Raw genomic sequence first — 19,060 nt, 5'->3', positions numbered from 1 at the left:
ATTAAACAATACATTAGGTCAAAGCCAAGTCACAGATCAATTGTTAAACTTCACCCATAGCCTATTTGAGTACATGCAGCTAACCAAGCTGCAACAAAACTAACTTACCGTAGTTAAGTTAAAACGTGTTAACAGCCTGCTTTGGCTGCTTTGTGTCGCTAACTTTAGCTAGCTAACGTTAGCTAGCTGTCACTGTGCAAATGTGTTTGCTTCTGGTTCCGAAAAAAACTGTTTGCCGGTGACCACATTGCAAAGCTCAAGGCTTCAAAACGGGAGTCTGCAAATCGATAATAACTTACCTGTTAACTGTAGCTAACTTCAGCTGTGTGTTGTTTTCCCTCTCAGAAGTCTCCGGTCTACTTTCGTATCAATTTTGCGCGAGCACCATAAGTCGGATCCAACTTCCGGTTGACACAGAGATCTCCAACCAAATGTAAGTAAAATACATTTCTGTATAACAATGTACGCGTTACAGTACCAATTACATGTGAATATATATAATATAAATGTTCAATAAACGTTACTTTATGAAAGTGACTGATGGAAGATTGGTGCTTAGTCTTAGTTTTTTTCACAAGCAATGCTCTTATTGTGAAGTATTTCCGTTGTTGCAGTCAGTGCGTTGACTTGATTCAGAGACCAAGTGAAAAGCCCGGTAAAATCACCACGAGGTGAAGGCACAAGAAGAGGAGAAGGTTGCGTCAATGTCCATCGCGAGTTTCGAATCTGGTAAAGATTAAGTTGATACATTTTTAAGTCATTATTGTAAAGGCAACGCAATCAGCGGAGTGGGCCCTATTTAATTATAAAAATTTATAATCATGTTTTTTCACAGTATTTTTTCAAGTATTATATTATAAATGCATTTAATGTTACACCCGTTATGTTTTAATTTTTTTTTCAGTAAAATGACGTTGATAATAAAATGTCTACAGAAGACAGCACATGGCGGCAAAAACTTGATAAGATGGCTCCAGAAGAAGAGGCTGTTGGCAAGAAAAAAACGATGTCCTGCCTGCAACAGCAGAATGAAATTTAAAAGAACTCACACAACAAAAGATGGATATAGGTGGTAAGCTCCATGTCTCATTGCAACACACACTCAGTGTACCATTACATTCCTGTATCTTTAGAATGTCTTAAAATTGATCACTTTTTAAATTAAAATAAGCATTTTGTCATTCAAAATATTGAAATACCAACCAGCTCATAACTGGGATTATTGATATCTAGATCAGTCTGTGTTTTTGTTATATACTCAGTGTTAGTAGGCTACTGAGGGTAATTACTTACATGTAGAATGGTATTTGAGCATATTTTGTCTGTACAACCTCTTGGCTAGGGTGGTGACTACCACTCACATACTTGAGATGTGCTGTAATCAATGGATATCCAACCAAGGACTCAATATGACAACTGTGCCCAATGTTAATGTGAGGAACAAGTTAAACATGCTTTGCAATGTTATTTGTTATTGATGTATGTACCTTAAAACCACACTAAATACACATTAAATTAATGCAAATATATCTCTGTGCCATTTGTTACAGGTCCTGTAGAAAGACAACCCATAAGGGCAGGGGCATCACAAGGTCCATCAGAGAGGGCTCCATATTCTCTCGGTCACACATTCCATTACCAAGTTGGATGACAATCATGCACAGGTTGGGGTCCTTCACCTATATCTGTCTCTCAGTGTGTTTTGGTTACACTTTACACAAATGCTGCCTATTATTGCTGACTTATTAAAACCAGATTAGCTTGTAGCATGTAATTAGAGTCTTCATTATTGTTTTGTGATCACAATCAGGCTGATCAGTTGCTAATACACTTAGAGTTTTTGTCTTAGTTTTTCACAGGGTTTGCGGAAGAGACAAATTGATATGATAGAGGATGGAGTATGTGGGAGCAGCAAGTCACTGACCGGTGTGACAACACTCTTACGAGAAATCTGCACTAAAGCTGTCAGGCGACAGGAGAGAAGACGGGGAATGCGCATTGGAGGAAGGAGAGCTTTTGTTGCAATTGATGAGAGCAAATTCAGACACAAAAGAAAGGCACTGATCATTTTAACAAAATTGTAATTCATGCTTTGAATAGCAGATTACACCTGAATTACCATGGTATAATAAATATATATTATCAGTCACTGGTATCTACCTTTGGAAGCAGGAAGTTATTGGGTACCGGTTTAAAAAAAGTTATAGTGCATATCTAGAGTTAAGTCACTAACTTTTCATATGACATGCTTATTTTTCAGTACGGACGTGGACGACGTGGACACACCTGGCAAAGACGCTCATGGGTCTTTGGCATGCTGGAGGTGAAGGGGTCCGGCCGACGTCCCATCCTGAAATTGGTCAAAAATCGGTCAAGGAGGCGATTACTGCCAATAATACAAAGATATATTAGACCGGGTAGTGAAGTGATAAATGATTGTTGGTCGGCCTACAATAGATTGTCAAATCAAGGTTACGTTCACTATCAGGTGAATCACAGAAGATATTTTGTCCACCCTGGGACAGGTGCTCATACACAGCACATTGAACGGGCATGGCGGAGTTGCAAAGAGGACATCTACCGATACCGGGGCAACTTGTCAGAGGCAGGCCTAAAGATGAATTTAAGGTTCATCGAGTGGAATCACTGGCTTGGAAAAGAGCACAAGGAGGGCATTCTTGGACGCTTATTTAAAGACATCAGAGCATGTTACAAAGTGTAACAACGCTTTATCAAATGTACATAATATTTCAACGTTTTTTTTCTTTTCCTGTTAAATATGGATTTTAGAAGTGAGCGAGCAGCCGCACCACTGCAATTATACAGTTGTTCTGTGCCAAACGTTTGTTGAGTAGCTCTGTTGTTTGAAATATGGTGGGAGTTTTCTTATTCTGGTTCTATCCTACAATTAAACTTTCCTTACCTTTGCATCCAGTTTCAGTTTACTAACCTAAATTATAATTGACATAGTAATGTATCAGAGCCTACTTGGTACAAGTTTCTGTTTATTGACTAGTCAGTTATCTATTATCTATTACAAATTATACATGTAAGAACATGGTTATTACATGGAAACAAACACAGCTTTCTTTTACAGTACAGTTTTAGTTTACTTACTGAGTAAATTATCATGTATTACAGAGTAATATATCTGAACCTACATGGTACAAGTTTGTGTTTATTTGCCAGTGAGGTGAGTTATCTATTACAAATTATATATGTAAGAACATGGTTATTACATGGAAACAAACACGGCTTTCTTTTACAGTACAGTTTTAGTTTACTTACTGAGTAAATTATCATGTATTACAGAGTAATATAACTGAACCTACATGGTACAAGTTTGTGTTTATTTGCCAGTGAGGTGAGTTATCTATTACAAATTATACATGTAAGAACATGGTTATTACATGGAAACAAACACGGCTTTCTTTTACAGTACAGTTTTAGTTTACTTACCGAGTAAATTATCATGTATTACAGAGTAATATATCTGAACCTACATGGTACAAGTTTGTGTTTATTCATTGGCAAAGGGAAGGATTTTAATTTACCATACATATAACAGGGAAATACATCCATAATTTATTTTTATTTACCTTACAATTTCAGTGGTAATTACACAATAACACAATACAATTAACTATATATTTACTTAATAAATACCTGGCATTTCAGCCATGCTTTCTCTGTACTTACCTTCTCATTACAGTGGTAATTTCCCAATAATACAATATAATTTACAGATAAATACCTAGTATTTCAGCCATAGATTCACTGTATTTACCAGTAGTTATTACCAATAACGCTTTATAATTTACTGGGTAAATTCCCAGTATTTTGGCCATGGTTTCATTGCACTTACCTTCTTATTAAAGTGGTTAATACCTAGTAACACATTTTTGGTGCCATATATTTACTGGGTAAATAGCTAGTAATTAGGGGACCATAGCTACCTGCTTATTACCATCTTATAACCCAATAATACACTATAATTTATCATATACTTACCAGGTAAATATACCATAGTTTCATTGTACTTACCTTCTTATTACTATAGGTAATTACCTAGTAACTTTTGTGTTACCATGTATTTACTGGGTAAATACTAGGTAATTAGGGGACTGTAAAAGAAAGCGTTACCATTTTTCCTTATAAACACCAATTCCTTCAGTCAAAACAAGTTTAAACTCCTTTGTCCTTCATATTCATCCATTCTGAGTAGGTTCCATGCATAAAGCTCTTTACATGACCTTGTATGACAAAGAAAAACAGGAATAGCCTTACTTTTGCGAGTTAAGGCCAACTTGTTTTTTTTGCTATAAAATGAATTCCTTCAGTCAAAACAAGTTTAAACTCCTTTGTCCTTCATATATATCAATTCTAAGTAAGTTCCATGCATAAAGCTCTTTAAAGGACCTTGTATGACAAAGAAAAAGAGGAATAGCCTTACTTTAGCGAGTTAAGGCCAAATTGGTATTTTTGCTATAAAATGAATTCCTTCAGTCAAAACAAGTTCAAACTCCTTTGTCCTTCATATATATAAATTCTAAGTAGGTTCCATGCATAAAGCTCTTTAAATGACCTTGTATGAGAGAGAAAAACAGGAATAGCCTTACTTTTGCGAGTTAAGGCCAAATTGGTATTTTTGCTATAAAATGAATTCCTTGTCAAAACAAGTTCAAACTCATTTGTCCTTCATATATATCAATTCTGAGTAGGTTCCATGCATAAAGCTCTTTAAATGACCTTGTATGACAAAGAAAAACAGGAATAGCCTTACTTTTGCGAGTTAAGACGAAATTCGGATTTTTCCTTATAAACACCAATTCCTTCAGTCAAAACAAGTTTAAACTCCTTTGTCCTTCATATTCATCCATTCTGAGTAGGTTTCAAGCATAAAGCTCTTTACATGACCTTGTATGACAAAGAAAAACAGGAATAGCCTTACTTTTGCGAGTTATTGCCAAATTGGTATTTTTGCTATAAAATGAATTCCTTCAGTCAAAACAAGTTCAAACTCATTTGTCCTTCATATATATTAATTCTGAGTAGGTTCCATACATAAAGCTCTTTAAATGACCTTGTATGACAAAGAAAAACAGGAATAGCCTTACTTTTGCGAGTTAAGACAAAATTCGGATTTTTCCTTATAAACACCAATTCCTTCAGTCAAAACAAGTTTACACTCCTTTGTCCTTCATATTCATCCATTCTGAGTAGGTTCCATGCATAAAGCTCTTTACATGACCTTGTATGACAAAGAAAAACAGGAATAGCCTTACTTTTGCGAGTTAAGGCCAAATTGGTATTTTTATTATAAAATGAATTCCTTCAGTCAAAACAAGTTCAAACTCATTTGTCCTTCATATATATCAATTCTAAGTAGGTTCCATGCATAAAGCTCTTTAAATGACCTTGTATGACAAAGAAAAACAGGAATAGCCTTACTTTTGCGAGTTATTGCCAAATTGGTATTTTTGCTATAAAATGAATTCCTTCAGTCAAAACAAGTTCAAACTCCTTTGTCCTTCATATATATCAATTCTAAGTAGGTTCCATGCATAAAGCTCTTTTAATGACCTTGTATGACAGAGAAAAACAGGAATAGCCTTACTATTGCGAGTTAAAGCCTAATTGGTATTTTTGCTATAAAATGAATTCCTTAAGTCAAAACAAGTTCAAACTAATTTGTCCTTCATATATATCCATTTCTAAGAAGGTTCCATGCATAAAACTCTTTAAATGACCTTGTTTGAGAAAGAAAAACAGGAAGAGCCTTCTTTTGCGGAATTAAGACGAAATTCGGATTTTTGCTTATAAACACAAATTCCTTCAGTCAAAACAAGTTCAAACTCCTTTGTACTTCGTATATCTAAATTCTAAGTAGGTTCCATGCATAAAGCTCTTTAAATGACCTTGTAAGAGAAAGAAAAACAGGAAAAGCCTTACTTTTGCGAGTTAAGGCCAAATTGGTATTTTTGCTATAAAATGAATTCTTTCAGTCAAAACAAGTTCAAACTCCTTTGTCCTTCATATATATCAATTCTAAGTAGGTTCCATGCATAAAGCTCTTTAAATGACCTTGTATGACAGAGAAAAACAGGAATAGCCTTACTTTTGCGAGTTAAGACGAAATTCGGATTTTTGCTTATAAACCCCAATTCATTTTGTCAAAAAGAGTTCAAACTCCTTTGTCTTTTATATTTATCCATTCTAAGTAAGTTCCATACATAAAACTCTTTAAATGACCTTGTATGAGAGAGAAAAACAGGAATAGCCTTACTTTTGCGAGTTAAGGCCAAATTGGTATTTTTGCTATAAAATGAATTCCTTCAGTCAAAACAAGTTCAAAGTCCTTTGTCCTTCATATATATCATTTCTAAGTAGGTTCCATGCATAAAGCTCTTTAAATGACCTTGTATGACAAAGAAAAACAGGAATAGCCTTACTTTTGCGAGTTATTGCCAAATTGTTATTTTTGCTATAAAATGAATTCCTTCAGTCAAAACAAGTTCAAACTCCTTTGTCCTTCATATATATCAATTCTAAGTAAGTTACATACATAAAGCTCTTTAAATGACCTTGTATGACAAAGAAAAACAGGAATAGCCTTACTTTTGCGAGTTAAGACAAAATTCGGATATTTCCTTATAAACACCAATTCCTTCAGTCAAAACAAGTTTACACTCCTTTGTCCTTCATATTCATCCATTCTGAGTAGGTTCCATGCATAAAGCTCTTTACATGACCTTGTATGACAAAGAAAAACAGGAATAGCCTTACTTTTGCGAGTTAAGGCCAAATTGGTATTTTTGCTATAAAATGAATTCCTTAAGTCAAAACAAGTTCAAACTAATTTGTCCTTCATATATATCCATTTCTAAGAAGGTTCCATGCATAAAACTCTTTAAATGACCTTGTTTGAGAAAGAAAAACAGGAAGAGCCTTCTTTTGCGGAATTAAGACGAAATTCGGATTTTTGCTTATAAATACAAATTCCTTCAGTCAAAACAAGTTCAAACTCCTTTGTACTTCGTATATCTCAATTCTAAGTAGGTTCCATGCATAAAGCTCTTTAAATGACCTTGTAAGAGAAAGAAAAACAGGAAAAGCCTTACTTTTGCGAGTTAAGGCCAAATTGGTATTTTTGCTATAAAATGAATTCCTTCAGTCAAAACAAGTTCAAACTCCTTTGTCCTTCATATATATCATTTCTAAGTAGGATCCATGCATAAAGCTCTTTAAATGACCTTGTATGACAAAGAAAAACAGGAATAGCCGGTAACGCTTTCTTTTACAGTCCCCTAATTATCCAGTATTTACCCAGTAAATACATGGTAACACAAAAGTGTTACTAGGTAATTACCTATAGTAATAAGAAGGTAAGTACAATGAAACTATGGTATATTTACCTGGTAAGTATATGATAAATTATAGTGTATTATTGGGTTATAAGATGGTAATAATTAGGTAGCTATGGTCCCCTAATTACTAGCTATTTACCAAGTAAATATATGGCACCAAAAATGTGTTACTAGGTATTAACCACTTTAATAAGAAGGTAAGTGCAATGAAACCATGGCCAAAATACTGGGAATTTACCCAGTAAATTATAAAGCGTTATTGGTAATAACTACTGGTAAATACAGTGAATCTATGGCTGAAATACTAGGTATTTATCTGTAAATTATATTGTATTATTGGGAAATTACCACTCTAATGAGAAGGTAAGTACAGAGAAAGCATGGCTGAAATGCCAGGTATTTATTAAGTAAATATATAGTTAATTGTATTGTGTTATTGTGTAATTACCACTGAAATTGTAAGGTAAATAAAAATAAATTATGGATGTATTTCCCTGTTATATGTATGGTAAATTAAAATCCTTCCCTTTGCCAATGAATAAACACAAACTTGTACCATGTAGGTTCAGATATATTACTCTGTAATACATGATAATTTACTCGGTAAGTAAACTAAAACTGTACTGTAAAAGAAAGCCGTGTTTGTTTCCATGTAATAACCATGTTCTTACATGTATAATTTGTAATAGATAACTCACCTCACTGGCAAATAAACACAAACTTGTACCATGTAGGTTCAGATATATTACTATGTAATACATGATAATTTACTCGGTAAGTAAACTAAAACTGTACTGTAAAAGAAAGCCGTGTTTGTTTCCATGTAATAACCATGTTCTTACATATATAATTTGTAATAGATAACTCACCTCACTGGCAAATAAACACAAACTTGTACCATGTAGGTTCAGATATATTACTCTGTAATACATGATAATTTACTCAGTAAGTAAACTAAAACTGTACTGTAAAAGAAAGCTGTGTTTGTTTCCATGTAATAACCATGTTCTTACATGTATAATTTGTAATAGATAATAGATAACTGACTAGTCAATAAACAGAAACTTGTACCATGTAGGCTCTGATACATTACTATGTCAATTATAATTTAGGTTAGTAAACTGAAACTGGATGCAAAGGTAAGGAAAGTTTAATTGTAGGGTAGAACCAGAATAAGAAAACTCCCACCATATTTCAAACAACAGAGCTACTCAACAAACGTTTGGCACAGAACAACTGTATAATTGCAGTGGTGCGGCTGCTCGCTCACTTCTAAAATCCATATTTAACAGGAAAAGAAAAAAAAGTTGAAATATTATGTACATTTGATAAAGCGTTGTTACACTTTGTAACATGCTCTGATGTCTTTAAATAAGCGTCCAAGAATGCCCTCCTTGTGCTCTTTTCCAAGCCAGTGATTCCACTCGATGAACCTTAAATTCATCTTTAGGCCTGCCTCTGACAAGTTGCCCCGGTATCGGTAGATGTCCTCTTTGCAACTCCGCCATGCCCGTTCAATGTGCTGTGTATGAGCACCTGTCCTATGGTGGACAAAATATCTTCTGTGATTCACCTGATAGTGAACGTAACCTTGATTTGACAATCTATTGTAGGCCGACCAACAATCACTTATCACTTCACTACCCGGTCTAATATATCTTTGTATTATTGGCAGTAATCGCCTCCTTGACCGATTTTTGACCAATTTCAGGATGGGACGTCGGCCGGACCCCTTCACCTCCAGCATGCCAAAGACCCATGAGCGTCTTTGCCAGGTGTGTCCACGTCGTCCACGTCCGTACTGAAAAATAAGCATGTCATATGTAAAGTTAGTGACTTAACTCTAGATATGCACTATAACTTTTTTTAAACCGGTACCCAATAACTTCCTGCTTCCAAAGGTAGATACCAGTGACTGATAATAGATATTTATTATACCATGGTAATTCAGGTGCAATCTGCTATTCAAAGCATAAATTACAATTTTGTTAAAATGATCAGTGCCTTTCTTTTGTGTCTGAATTTGCTCTCATCAATTGCAACAAAAGCTCTCCTTCCTCCAATGCGCATTCCCCGTCTTCTCTCCAGTCGCCTGACAGCTTTAGTGCAGATTTCTCGTAAGAGTGTTGTCACACCGGTCAGTGACTTGCTGCTCCCACATACTCCATCCTCTATCATATCAATTTGTCTCTTCCGCAAACCCTGTGAAAAACTAAGACAAAAACTCTAAGTGTATTAACAACTGATCAGCCTGATTGTGATCACAAAACAATAATGAAGACTCTAATTACATGCTACAAGCTAATCTGGTTTTAATAAGTCAGCAATAATAGGCAGCATTTGTGTAAAGTGTAACCAAAACACACTGAGAGACAGATATAGGTGAAGGACCCCAACCTGTGCATGATTGTCATCCAACTTGGTAATTGGAATGTGTGACCGAGAGAATATGGAGCCCTCTCTGATGGACCTTGTGATGCCCCTGCCCTTATGGGTTGTCTTTCTACAGGTCCTGTAACAAATGGCACAGAGATATATTTGCATTAATTTAATGTGTATTTAGTGTGGTTTTAAGGTACATACATCAATAACAAATAACATTGCAAAGCATGTTTAACTTGTTCCTCACATTAACATTGGGCACAGTTGTCATATTGAGTCCTTGGTTGGATATCCATTGATTACAGCACATCTCAAGTATGTGAGTGGTAGTCACCACCCTAGCCAAGAGGTTGTACAGACAAAATATGCTCAAATACCATTCTACATGTAAGTAATTACCCTCAGTAGCCTACTAACACTGAGTATATAACAAAAACACAGACTGATCTAGATATCAATAATCCCAGTTATGAGCTGGTTGGTATTTCAATATTTTGAATGACAAAATGCTTATTTTAATTTAAAAAGTGATCAATTTTAAGACATTCTAAAGATACAGGAATGTAATGGTACACTGAGTGTGTGTTGCAATGAGACATGGAGCTTACCACCTATATCCATCTTTTGTTGTGTGAGTTCTTTTAAATTTCATTCTGCTGTTGCAGGCAGGACATCGTTTTTTTCTTGCCAACAGCCTCTTCTTCTGGAGCCATCTTATCAAGTTTTTGCCGCCATGTGCTGTCTTCTGTAGACATTTTATTATCAACGTCATTTTACTGAAAAAAAAATTAAAACATAACGGGTGTAACATTAAATGCATTTATAATATAATACTTGAAAAAATACTGTGAAAAAACATGATTATAAATTTTTATAATTAAATAGGGCCCACTCCGCTGATTGCGTTGCCTTTACAATAATGACTTAAAAATGTATCAACTTAATCTTTACCAGATTCGAAACTCGCGATGGACATTGACGCAACCTTCTCCTCTTCTTGTGCCTTCACCTCGTGGTGATTTTACCGGGCTTTTCACTTGGTCTCTGAATCAAGTCAACGCACTGACTGCAACAACGGAAATACTTCACAATAAGAGCATTGCTTGTGAAAAAAACTAAGACTAAGCACCAATCTTCCATCAGTCACTTTCATAAAGTAACGTTTATTGAACATTTATATTATATATATTCACATGTAATTGGTACTGTAACGCGTACATTGTTATACAGAAATGTATTTTACTTACATTTGGTTGGAGATCTCTGTGTCAACCGGAAGTTGGATCCGACTTATGGTGCTCGCGCAAAATTGATACGAAAGTAGACCGGAGACTTCTGAGAGGGAAAACAACACACAGCTGAAGTTAGCTACAGTTAACAGGTAAGTTATTATCGATTTGCAGACTCCCGTTTTGAAGCCTTGAGCTTTGCAATGTGGTCACCGGCAAACAGTTTTTTTCGGAACCAGAAGCAAACACATTTGCACAGTGACAGCTAGCTAACATTAGCTAGCTAAAGTTAGCGACACAAAGCAGCCAAAGCAGGCTGTTAACACGTTTTAACTTAAATACGGTAAGTTAGTTTTGTTGCAGCTTGGTTAGCTGCATGTACTCAAATAGGCTATGGGTGAAGTTTAACAATTGATCTGTGACTTGGCTTTGACATAATGTATTGTTTAATTTTATTATCATATTTTATACTTCTAATGTCCAGAGTCATGCCACGTGGAGTTAGAAGAACAAGGAGTAATAAAAATCCAGTCGATGATGAGTTGGTACAGTCTACTGATGAAGGTAAGTTAATGTTAGCAACTGGGTGGTCCTTAAATTAGTTCCCTCATAGTTGTTAACTCTTATTACAAATTTCTGTGTATGCCATATTTATTAAATTTTAAATATATGAATCAATCAATCAAATAATCTTCCCAAATTAAGTTCATCATTAAAATTCTTGTCATAATTTTCAGGATTTAAACCGTTAAAATGCCAGTTGCAACAAACATACTCATGCTAGAGAAGTTTGGAGTGTGTGTCCACCCTAAAGCAGTTTGATCTCATTGTAAATGTCTCTGTTTTGTCTCTATTTTGGCTGTATGGCGCACGCACACACACCCAATGAACACATATACCCTTTTTCTTAGTAGCCGTTAGGGTTAGGGTTAGACGTCATACTCACACATCATAATGAACCCAACATCCAGGAAAATGGTCGAGAGCATATCAAGTATCAAAAATGACAACAAAAAAAAATGAAAGAGTGCATGATTTTGGCATTTTGGGCGTTCGTTTGTTCAAGAGTGGTGAATAAATTTAAATCTTACTGTAATAGAGCTGCAATAATTATAACTTAACATAATCACAGTTAAGTTTTTTTTTTAATCAAAATGGGTCAGCTCTACAACATTCCATACCACCAGAAAGGCAGTCTTCGATTTGAGTGTTCTGAAAATGACACCCCACTCTTCTTTCTGCCAGCCCATAGGATTTTATGTTGTTATATGTTGTTGTATGTTATTAGTAATTGAAATAGAACAGGCTATAACTGACCACTACATTTGAAATATATTTCTGTTTGTATCTTTTTAGTTGTTGAGATTCAAACCCCGGCTCCAACCATGGATAAATTCCGGCAGGAATTCAAATTAGTAAAGGAGGAGAACCGGCTCCTAAAAGAAGAGATCCGGCTTCTAAAAGAGGAGCGGGATTTCCTTAGAGAGAAAACTGACCCAACCCCAAAAGGTGTCTGTAGGCTTAATAAGTGGCCTTCTATTTTGCATATATTGATTTCAAATCCCCACATCATGGAAATGCATGAAGTATATTACAATAAGTGTTTTTTCATGTGCAAAATAAATAAAATCTCTATCAAAAAATAATTTTAGGAATTGTATTTCTTTTATTGTCAGGGCCACGCAAAAGAAAGGCAAAGGATTTCTCAGACTCTTCGTCTTCTGACACATCATCTGAGTCGGACTCCTCTTCTGAACAGGAGAAGCGGAAGGGGAAGAAGAACAAGACCAAGAAGAAGTCTAAAACATTTGGAAAAAGAGGTAATTTCCATCATTTGGAAAAAAAATGGCCTACAGTTATGTGCATATAGTTTACATTTATATATAATGTATATACCGCCTTGATCACACCATGATAATCAACAAATAAATTGTGCTGTTTGTTTCTCTCCTTATTTATTATAGGGAGAGATGGAATTTAAGCTATATGTATAACTGTACTAGACCTTACATAGTCTGTGGAACTTTGTCATCTTTACATCACAGCAGTTTCTCACAATTCCATTCTAGTCTCAGTGTAGCACCTTCATGTGCTGACTGATTTTAGTAGGCATGTATAACCTACACACATAATCTAGTATTTCATATATATTTACCATACATAAACCTATATTTAGGGCTGGGCCGGTTATGATATGTACATCAGTACATATTGATTCATACACTATTGTGAAGGGTAGTGCTGACACTAGTTGGCTCTGGTTTATAAGTGTCTAACTCTAGAATGCCCTGTTATGTACAATCAGGCTTATCAATTTATTTGTGTAATGCTGATATAAAGTTCATCTGTATTTTCATTTTATGATCTGTCTTGATAGTTCAGAGTCCAGAGGAGGTTGTCCACAGATACCGGGCTGTCCTGAAAGTGTTTAGGCGCACCAGGAGCCTCAATCTCAGCTGCAAATCTCTGGATGTGGACAGAAATACAATTGCATTGTCTGCTGTCATTGCAGATATCATGATTGCCTCAGAGGGTGAGGACTTTGGACCACTGCCGGTGTTCACAGAAGGAGACACTGTTGCCAGCTTTGCAAAAACCTGCATGAACTTCATAGACACTAACAAACGTCTTGAGGAAAAAATTAAGAGAATGAAAAAGGAATCTGAGCTGCTTCCCATAAAATATAAATTTAGGAAGTGAGCGGCCACACATCTCTTGTATGCCACAATGTTGTATACTGTTGTTTACACTTCCAATATGTGCCATATTGTTGTTTGCACTGATTTGTTAAAGTGATGTTATGGTGTTAATGTTTAACCTCAGATTAGTAGGGTCAAAATTACCACGGCAGTCAGTCTTAATGCACTTTGAGTTTTTATTATTGTTATTATTTTTAAGTTCCAGAATTAAACTTTCCTTACCTTTGCATCCAGTTTCAGTTTACTAACCTAAATTATAATTGACATAGTAATGTATCAGAGCCTACATGGTACAAGTTTCTGTTTATTGACTAGTCAGTTATCTATTATATATTACAAATTATACATGTAAGAACATGGTTATTACATGGAAACAAACACGGCTTTCTTTTACAGTACAGTTTTAGTTTACTTACCGAGTAAATTATCATGTATTACATAGTAATATAACTGAACCTACATGGTACAAGTTTGTGTTTATTTGCCAGTGAGGTGAGTTATCTATTACAAATTATATATGTAAGAACATGGTTATTACATGGAAACAAACACGGCTTTCTTTTACAGTACAGTTTTAGTTTACTTACCGAGTAAATTATCATGTATTACATAGTAATATATCTGAACCTACATGGTACAAGTTTGTGTTTATTCATTGGCAAAGGGAATAATATAACATACATATAACAGGGAAATACATCCATAATTTATTTTTATTTACCTTACAATTTCAGTGGTAATTACACAATAACACAAAACAATTAACTATATATTTACTTAATAAATACCTGGCATTTCAGCCATGCTTTCTCTGTACTTACTTCTCATTACAGTGGTAATTTCCCAAAAATACAATATAATTTACAGATAAATACCTAGTATTTCAGCCGTAGATTCACTGTATTTACCCACTTATTACCAGTAGTTATTACCAATAACGCTTTATAATTTACTGGGTAAATTCCCAGTATTTTGGCCATGGTTTCATTGCACTTACCTTCTTATTACAGTAGTTAATACCTAGTAACACATTTTTGGTACCATATATTTACTGGGTAAATAGCTAGTAATTAGTGGACCATAGCTACCTGCTTATTACCATCTTATAACCCAATAATACACTATAATTTATCATATACTTACCAGGTAAATACACCATAGTTTCATTGTACTTACCTTCTTATTACCATAGGTAATTACCTAGTAACACTTTTGTGTTACCATGTATTTACTGGGTAAATACTAGTTAATTAGGGGACTGTAAAAGAAAGCGTTACCTAAAGCTCTTTAAATGACCTTGTATGAGTAAGAAACACAAGAATAGCCTTATTTTGCGGAGTTGAGACGAAATTCGGATTTTTGCTTATAAACACCAATTCCTTCAGTCAAAACAAGTTCAAACTCCTTTGTCCTTCATATTTATCCATTTTAAGTAGGTTCCATGCATAAACCTCTTTAAATGACCTTGTATGACTAGGAAAAACAGGAATAGCCTTACTTTTGAGAGTTAAGGCCAAATTGGTATTTTTGCTATAAAATTAATTCCTTCAGTCAAAACAAGTTCAAACTCCTTTGTCCTTCATATATATCAATTCTAAGTAAGTTCCATGCATAAAGCTCTTTAAATGACCTTGTAAGACAAAGAAAAACAGGAATAGCCTTACTTTTGCGAGTTAAGATGAAATTCGGATTTTTGCTTATAAACACAAATTCCTTCAATAAAAACAAGTTCAAACTCCTTTGTCCTTCATATTTATCCATTCTAAGTAGGTTCCATGCATAAACCTCTTTAAATGACCTTGTATGAGAAAGAAAAACAGGAATAGCCTTACTTTTGAGAGTTGGCCAAATTGGTATTTTTGCTATAAAATTAATTCCTTCAGTCAAAACAAGTTCAAACTCATTTGTCCGTCATATAGATCAATTCTAAGTAGGTTCCATGCATATTTCTTTAAATGACCTTGTAAGACAAAGAAAAACAGGAATAGCCTTACTTTTGCGGAGTTAAGACGAAATTCGGATTTTTGCTTATAAACACCAATTCATTCAGTCAAAACAAGTTCAAACTCCTTTTTCCTTCATATTTATCCATTCTAAGTAGGTTCCATGCATAAACCTCTTTAAATGACCTTGTAAGACAAAGAAAAACAGGAATAGCCTTACTTTTGAGAGTTAAGGCCAAATTGCTATTTTTGCTATAAAATGAATTCCTTCGGTCAAAACAAGTTCAAACTCCTTTGTCCTTCATATTTATCCATTCTAAGTAGGTTCCGTGGATAAACCTCTTTAAATGACATTGTATGAGTAAGAAACACAAGAATAGGCGTATTTTGAGGTGTTAAGACGAAATTCGGATTTTTGCTTATAAACACCAATTCCTTCAGTCAAAACAAGGTCAAACTCCTTTGTCGTTCATATATATCCATTCTAAATAGATTCCATGCATAAACCTCTTTAAATAACCTTGTATGAGAAAGAAAAACAGGAATGGCCTTACTTTTGAGAGTTAAGCCCAAATTGGTACTTTTGCTATAAAATGAATTCCTTCCGTCAAAACAAGTTCAAACTCCTTTGTCCTTCATATTTATCCATTCTAAGTAGGTTCCATGCATAAACCTCTTTAAATGACCTTGTATGACAAAGAAAAACAGGAATAGCCTTACTTTTGAGAGTTAAGGCCAAATTGGTATATTTGCTATATAATGAATTCCTTCGGTCAAAACAAGTTCAAACCTCTTTGTCCTTCATGTTTATCCATTCTAAGTAGGTTCCATGGATAAACCTCTTTAAATTACCTTGTATGAGTGAGAAACACAAGAATATCCTTATTTTGCGGAGTTAAGACGAAATTCAGATTTTTGCTTATAAACACGAATTCCTTAAGTCAAAACAAGTTCAAACTCCTTTGTCCTTCATATATATCAATTCTAAGTAGGTTCCATGCATAAAGCTCTTTAAATGACCTTGTATGAGTAAGAAACACAAGAATATTCTTACTTTTGCAAGTTAAGGCCAAATTGGTATTTTCGCAATAAAATTAATTCCTTCTGTCAAAACAAGTTCAAACTCATTTGTCCTTCATATAGATCAATTCTAAGTAGGTTCCACGAATAAAGCTCTTTAAATTACCTTGTATGAGTAAGAAAAACAGGAATAGCCTTACTTTTGAGAGTTGGCCAAATTGGTATTTTTGCTATAAAATTAATTCCTTCAGTCAAAACAAGTTCAAACTCATTTGTCCGTCATATAGATCATTTCTAAGTAGGTTCCATGCATATTTCTTTAAATGACCTTTTAAGACAAAGAAAAACAGGAATAGCCTTACTTTTGCGGAGTTAAGACGAAATTCGGATTTTTGCTTATAAACACCAATTCATTCAGTCAAAACAAGTTCAAACTCCTTTTTCCTTCATATTTATCCATTCTAAGTAGGTTCCATGCATAAACCTCTTTAAATGACCTTGTAAGACAAAGAAAAACAGGAATAGCCTTACTTTTGAGAGTTAAGGCCAAATTGCTATTTTTGCTATAAAATGAATTCCTTCGGTCAAAACAAGTTCAAACTCCTTTGTCCTTCATATTTATCCATTCTAATTAGGTTCCGTGGATAAACCTCTTTAAATGACCTTGTATGAGTAAGAAACACAAGAATAGGCGTATTTTGCGGTGTTAAGACGAAATTCGGATTTTTGCTTATAAACACCAATTCCTTCAGTAAAAACAAGGTCAAATTCCTTTGTCGTTCATATATATCCATTCTAAATAGATTCCATGCATAAACCTCTTTAAATAACCTTGTATGAGAAAGAAAAACAGGAATGGCCTTACTTTTGAGAGTTAAGGCCAAATTGGTATTTTTGCTATAAAATGAATTCATTCCGTCAAAACAAGTTCAAACTCCCTTGTCCTTCATATTTATCCATTCTAAGTAGGTTCCATGCATAAACCTCTTTAAATGACCTTGTATGACAAAGAAAAACAGGAATAGCCTTACTTTTGAGAGTTAAGGCCAAATTGGTATTTTTGCTATATAATGAATTCCTTCGGTCAAAACAAGTTCAAACCTCTTTGTCCTTCATGTTTATCCATTCTAAGTAGGTTCCATGGATAAACCTCTTTAAATTACCTTGTATGAGTGAGAAACACAAGAATAGGCGTATTTTGCGGAGTTAAGACGAAATTCAGATTTTTGCTTATAAACACGAATTCCTTAAGTCAAAAAAAAGTTCAAACTCCTTTGTCCTTCATATATATCAATTTTAAGTAGGTTCCATGCATAAAGCTCTTTAAATGACCTTGTATGAGTAAGAAACACAAGAATATTCTTACTTTTGCAAGTTAAGGCCAAATTGGTATTTTCGCAATAAAATTAATTCCTTCTGTCAAAACAAGTTCAAACTCATTTGTCCTTCATATAGATCAATTCTAAGTAGGTTCCACGAATAAAGCTCTTTAAATTACCTTGTATGAGTAAGAAAAACAGGAATAGCCTTACTTTTGAGAGTTGGCCAAATTGGTATTTTTGCTATAAAATTAATTCCTTCAGTCAAAACAAGTTCAAACTCATTTGTCCGTCATATAGATCAATTCTAAGTAGGTTCCATGCATATTTCTTTAAATGACCTTGTAAGACAAAGAAAAACAGGAATAGCCTTACTTTTGCGGAGTTAAGACGAAATTCGGATTTTTGCTTATAAACACCAATTCATTCAGTCAAAACAAGTTCAAACTCTTTTTTCCTTCATATTTATCCATTCTAAGTAGGTTCCATGCATAAACCTCTTTAAATGACCTTGTAAGACAAAGAAAAACAGGAATAGCCTTACTTTTGAGAGTTAAGGCCAAATTGCTATTTTTGCTATAAAATGAATTCCTTCGGTCAAAACAAGTTCAAACTCCTTTGTCCTTCATATTTATCCATTCTAAGTAGGTTCCGTGGATAAACCTCTTTAAATGACCTTGTATGAGTAAGAAACACAAGAATAGGCGTATTTTGCGGTGTTAAGACGAAATTCGGATTTTTGCTTATAAACACCAATTCCTTCAGTCAAAACAAGGTCAAATTCCTTTGTCGTTCATATATATCCATTCTAAATAGATTCCATGCATAAACCTCTTTAAATAACCTTGTATGAGAAAGAAAAACAGGAATGGCCTTACTTTTGAGAGTTAAGGCCAAATTGGTATTTTTGCTATAAAATGAATTCATTCCGTCAAAACAAGTTCAAACTCCCTTGTCCTTCATATTTATCCATTCTAAGTAGGTTCCATGCATAAACCTCTTTAAATGACCTTGTATGACAAAGAAAAACAGGAATAGCCTTACTTTTGAGAGTTAAGGCCAAATTGGTATTTTTGCTATATAATGAATTCCTTCGGTCAA

General features: G+C 34.4%; 1 protein-coding gene across 1 annotated transcript; it reads left to right on the top strand.

Annotated features, from left to right (window-relative positions):
* The first annotated feature begins 9,079 nt into the window (after positions 1-9,079).
* On the top strand, positions 9,080-13,802 carry LOC142388121 (uncharacterized). The gene is made up of 6 exons (XM_075473040.1): positions 9,080-9,142; positions 9,456-9,484; positions 11,463-11,542; positions 12,335-12,487; positions 12,655-12,798; positions 13,356-13,802. Exons 1-6 carry the CDS (start codon positions 9,080-9,082, stop codon positions 13,676-13,678), a joined length of 792 nt encoding a protein of 263 aa, XP_075329155.1. The 3' UTR covers positions 13,679-13,802.
* The last annotated feature ends 5,258 nt before the right edge of the window (positions 13,803-19,060 follow it).

The sequence above is a fragment of the Odontesthes bonariensis genome, chromosome 2, assembly GCF_027942865.1.
Source record: "Odontesthes bonariensis isolate fOdoBon6 chromosome 2, fOdoBon6.hap1, whole genome shotgun sequence".
NCBI classification, from domain to species: Eukaryota; Metazoa; Chordata; class Actinopteri; order Atheriniformes; family Atherinopsidae; genus Odontesthes; species Odontesthes bonariensis.
This window is presented reverse-complemented; position numbering and strand designations above follow the sequence as displayed.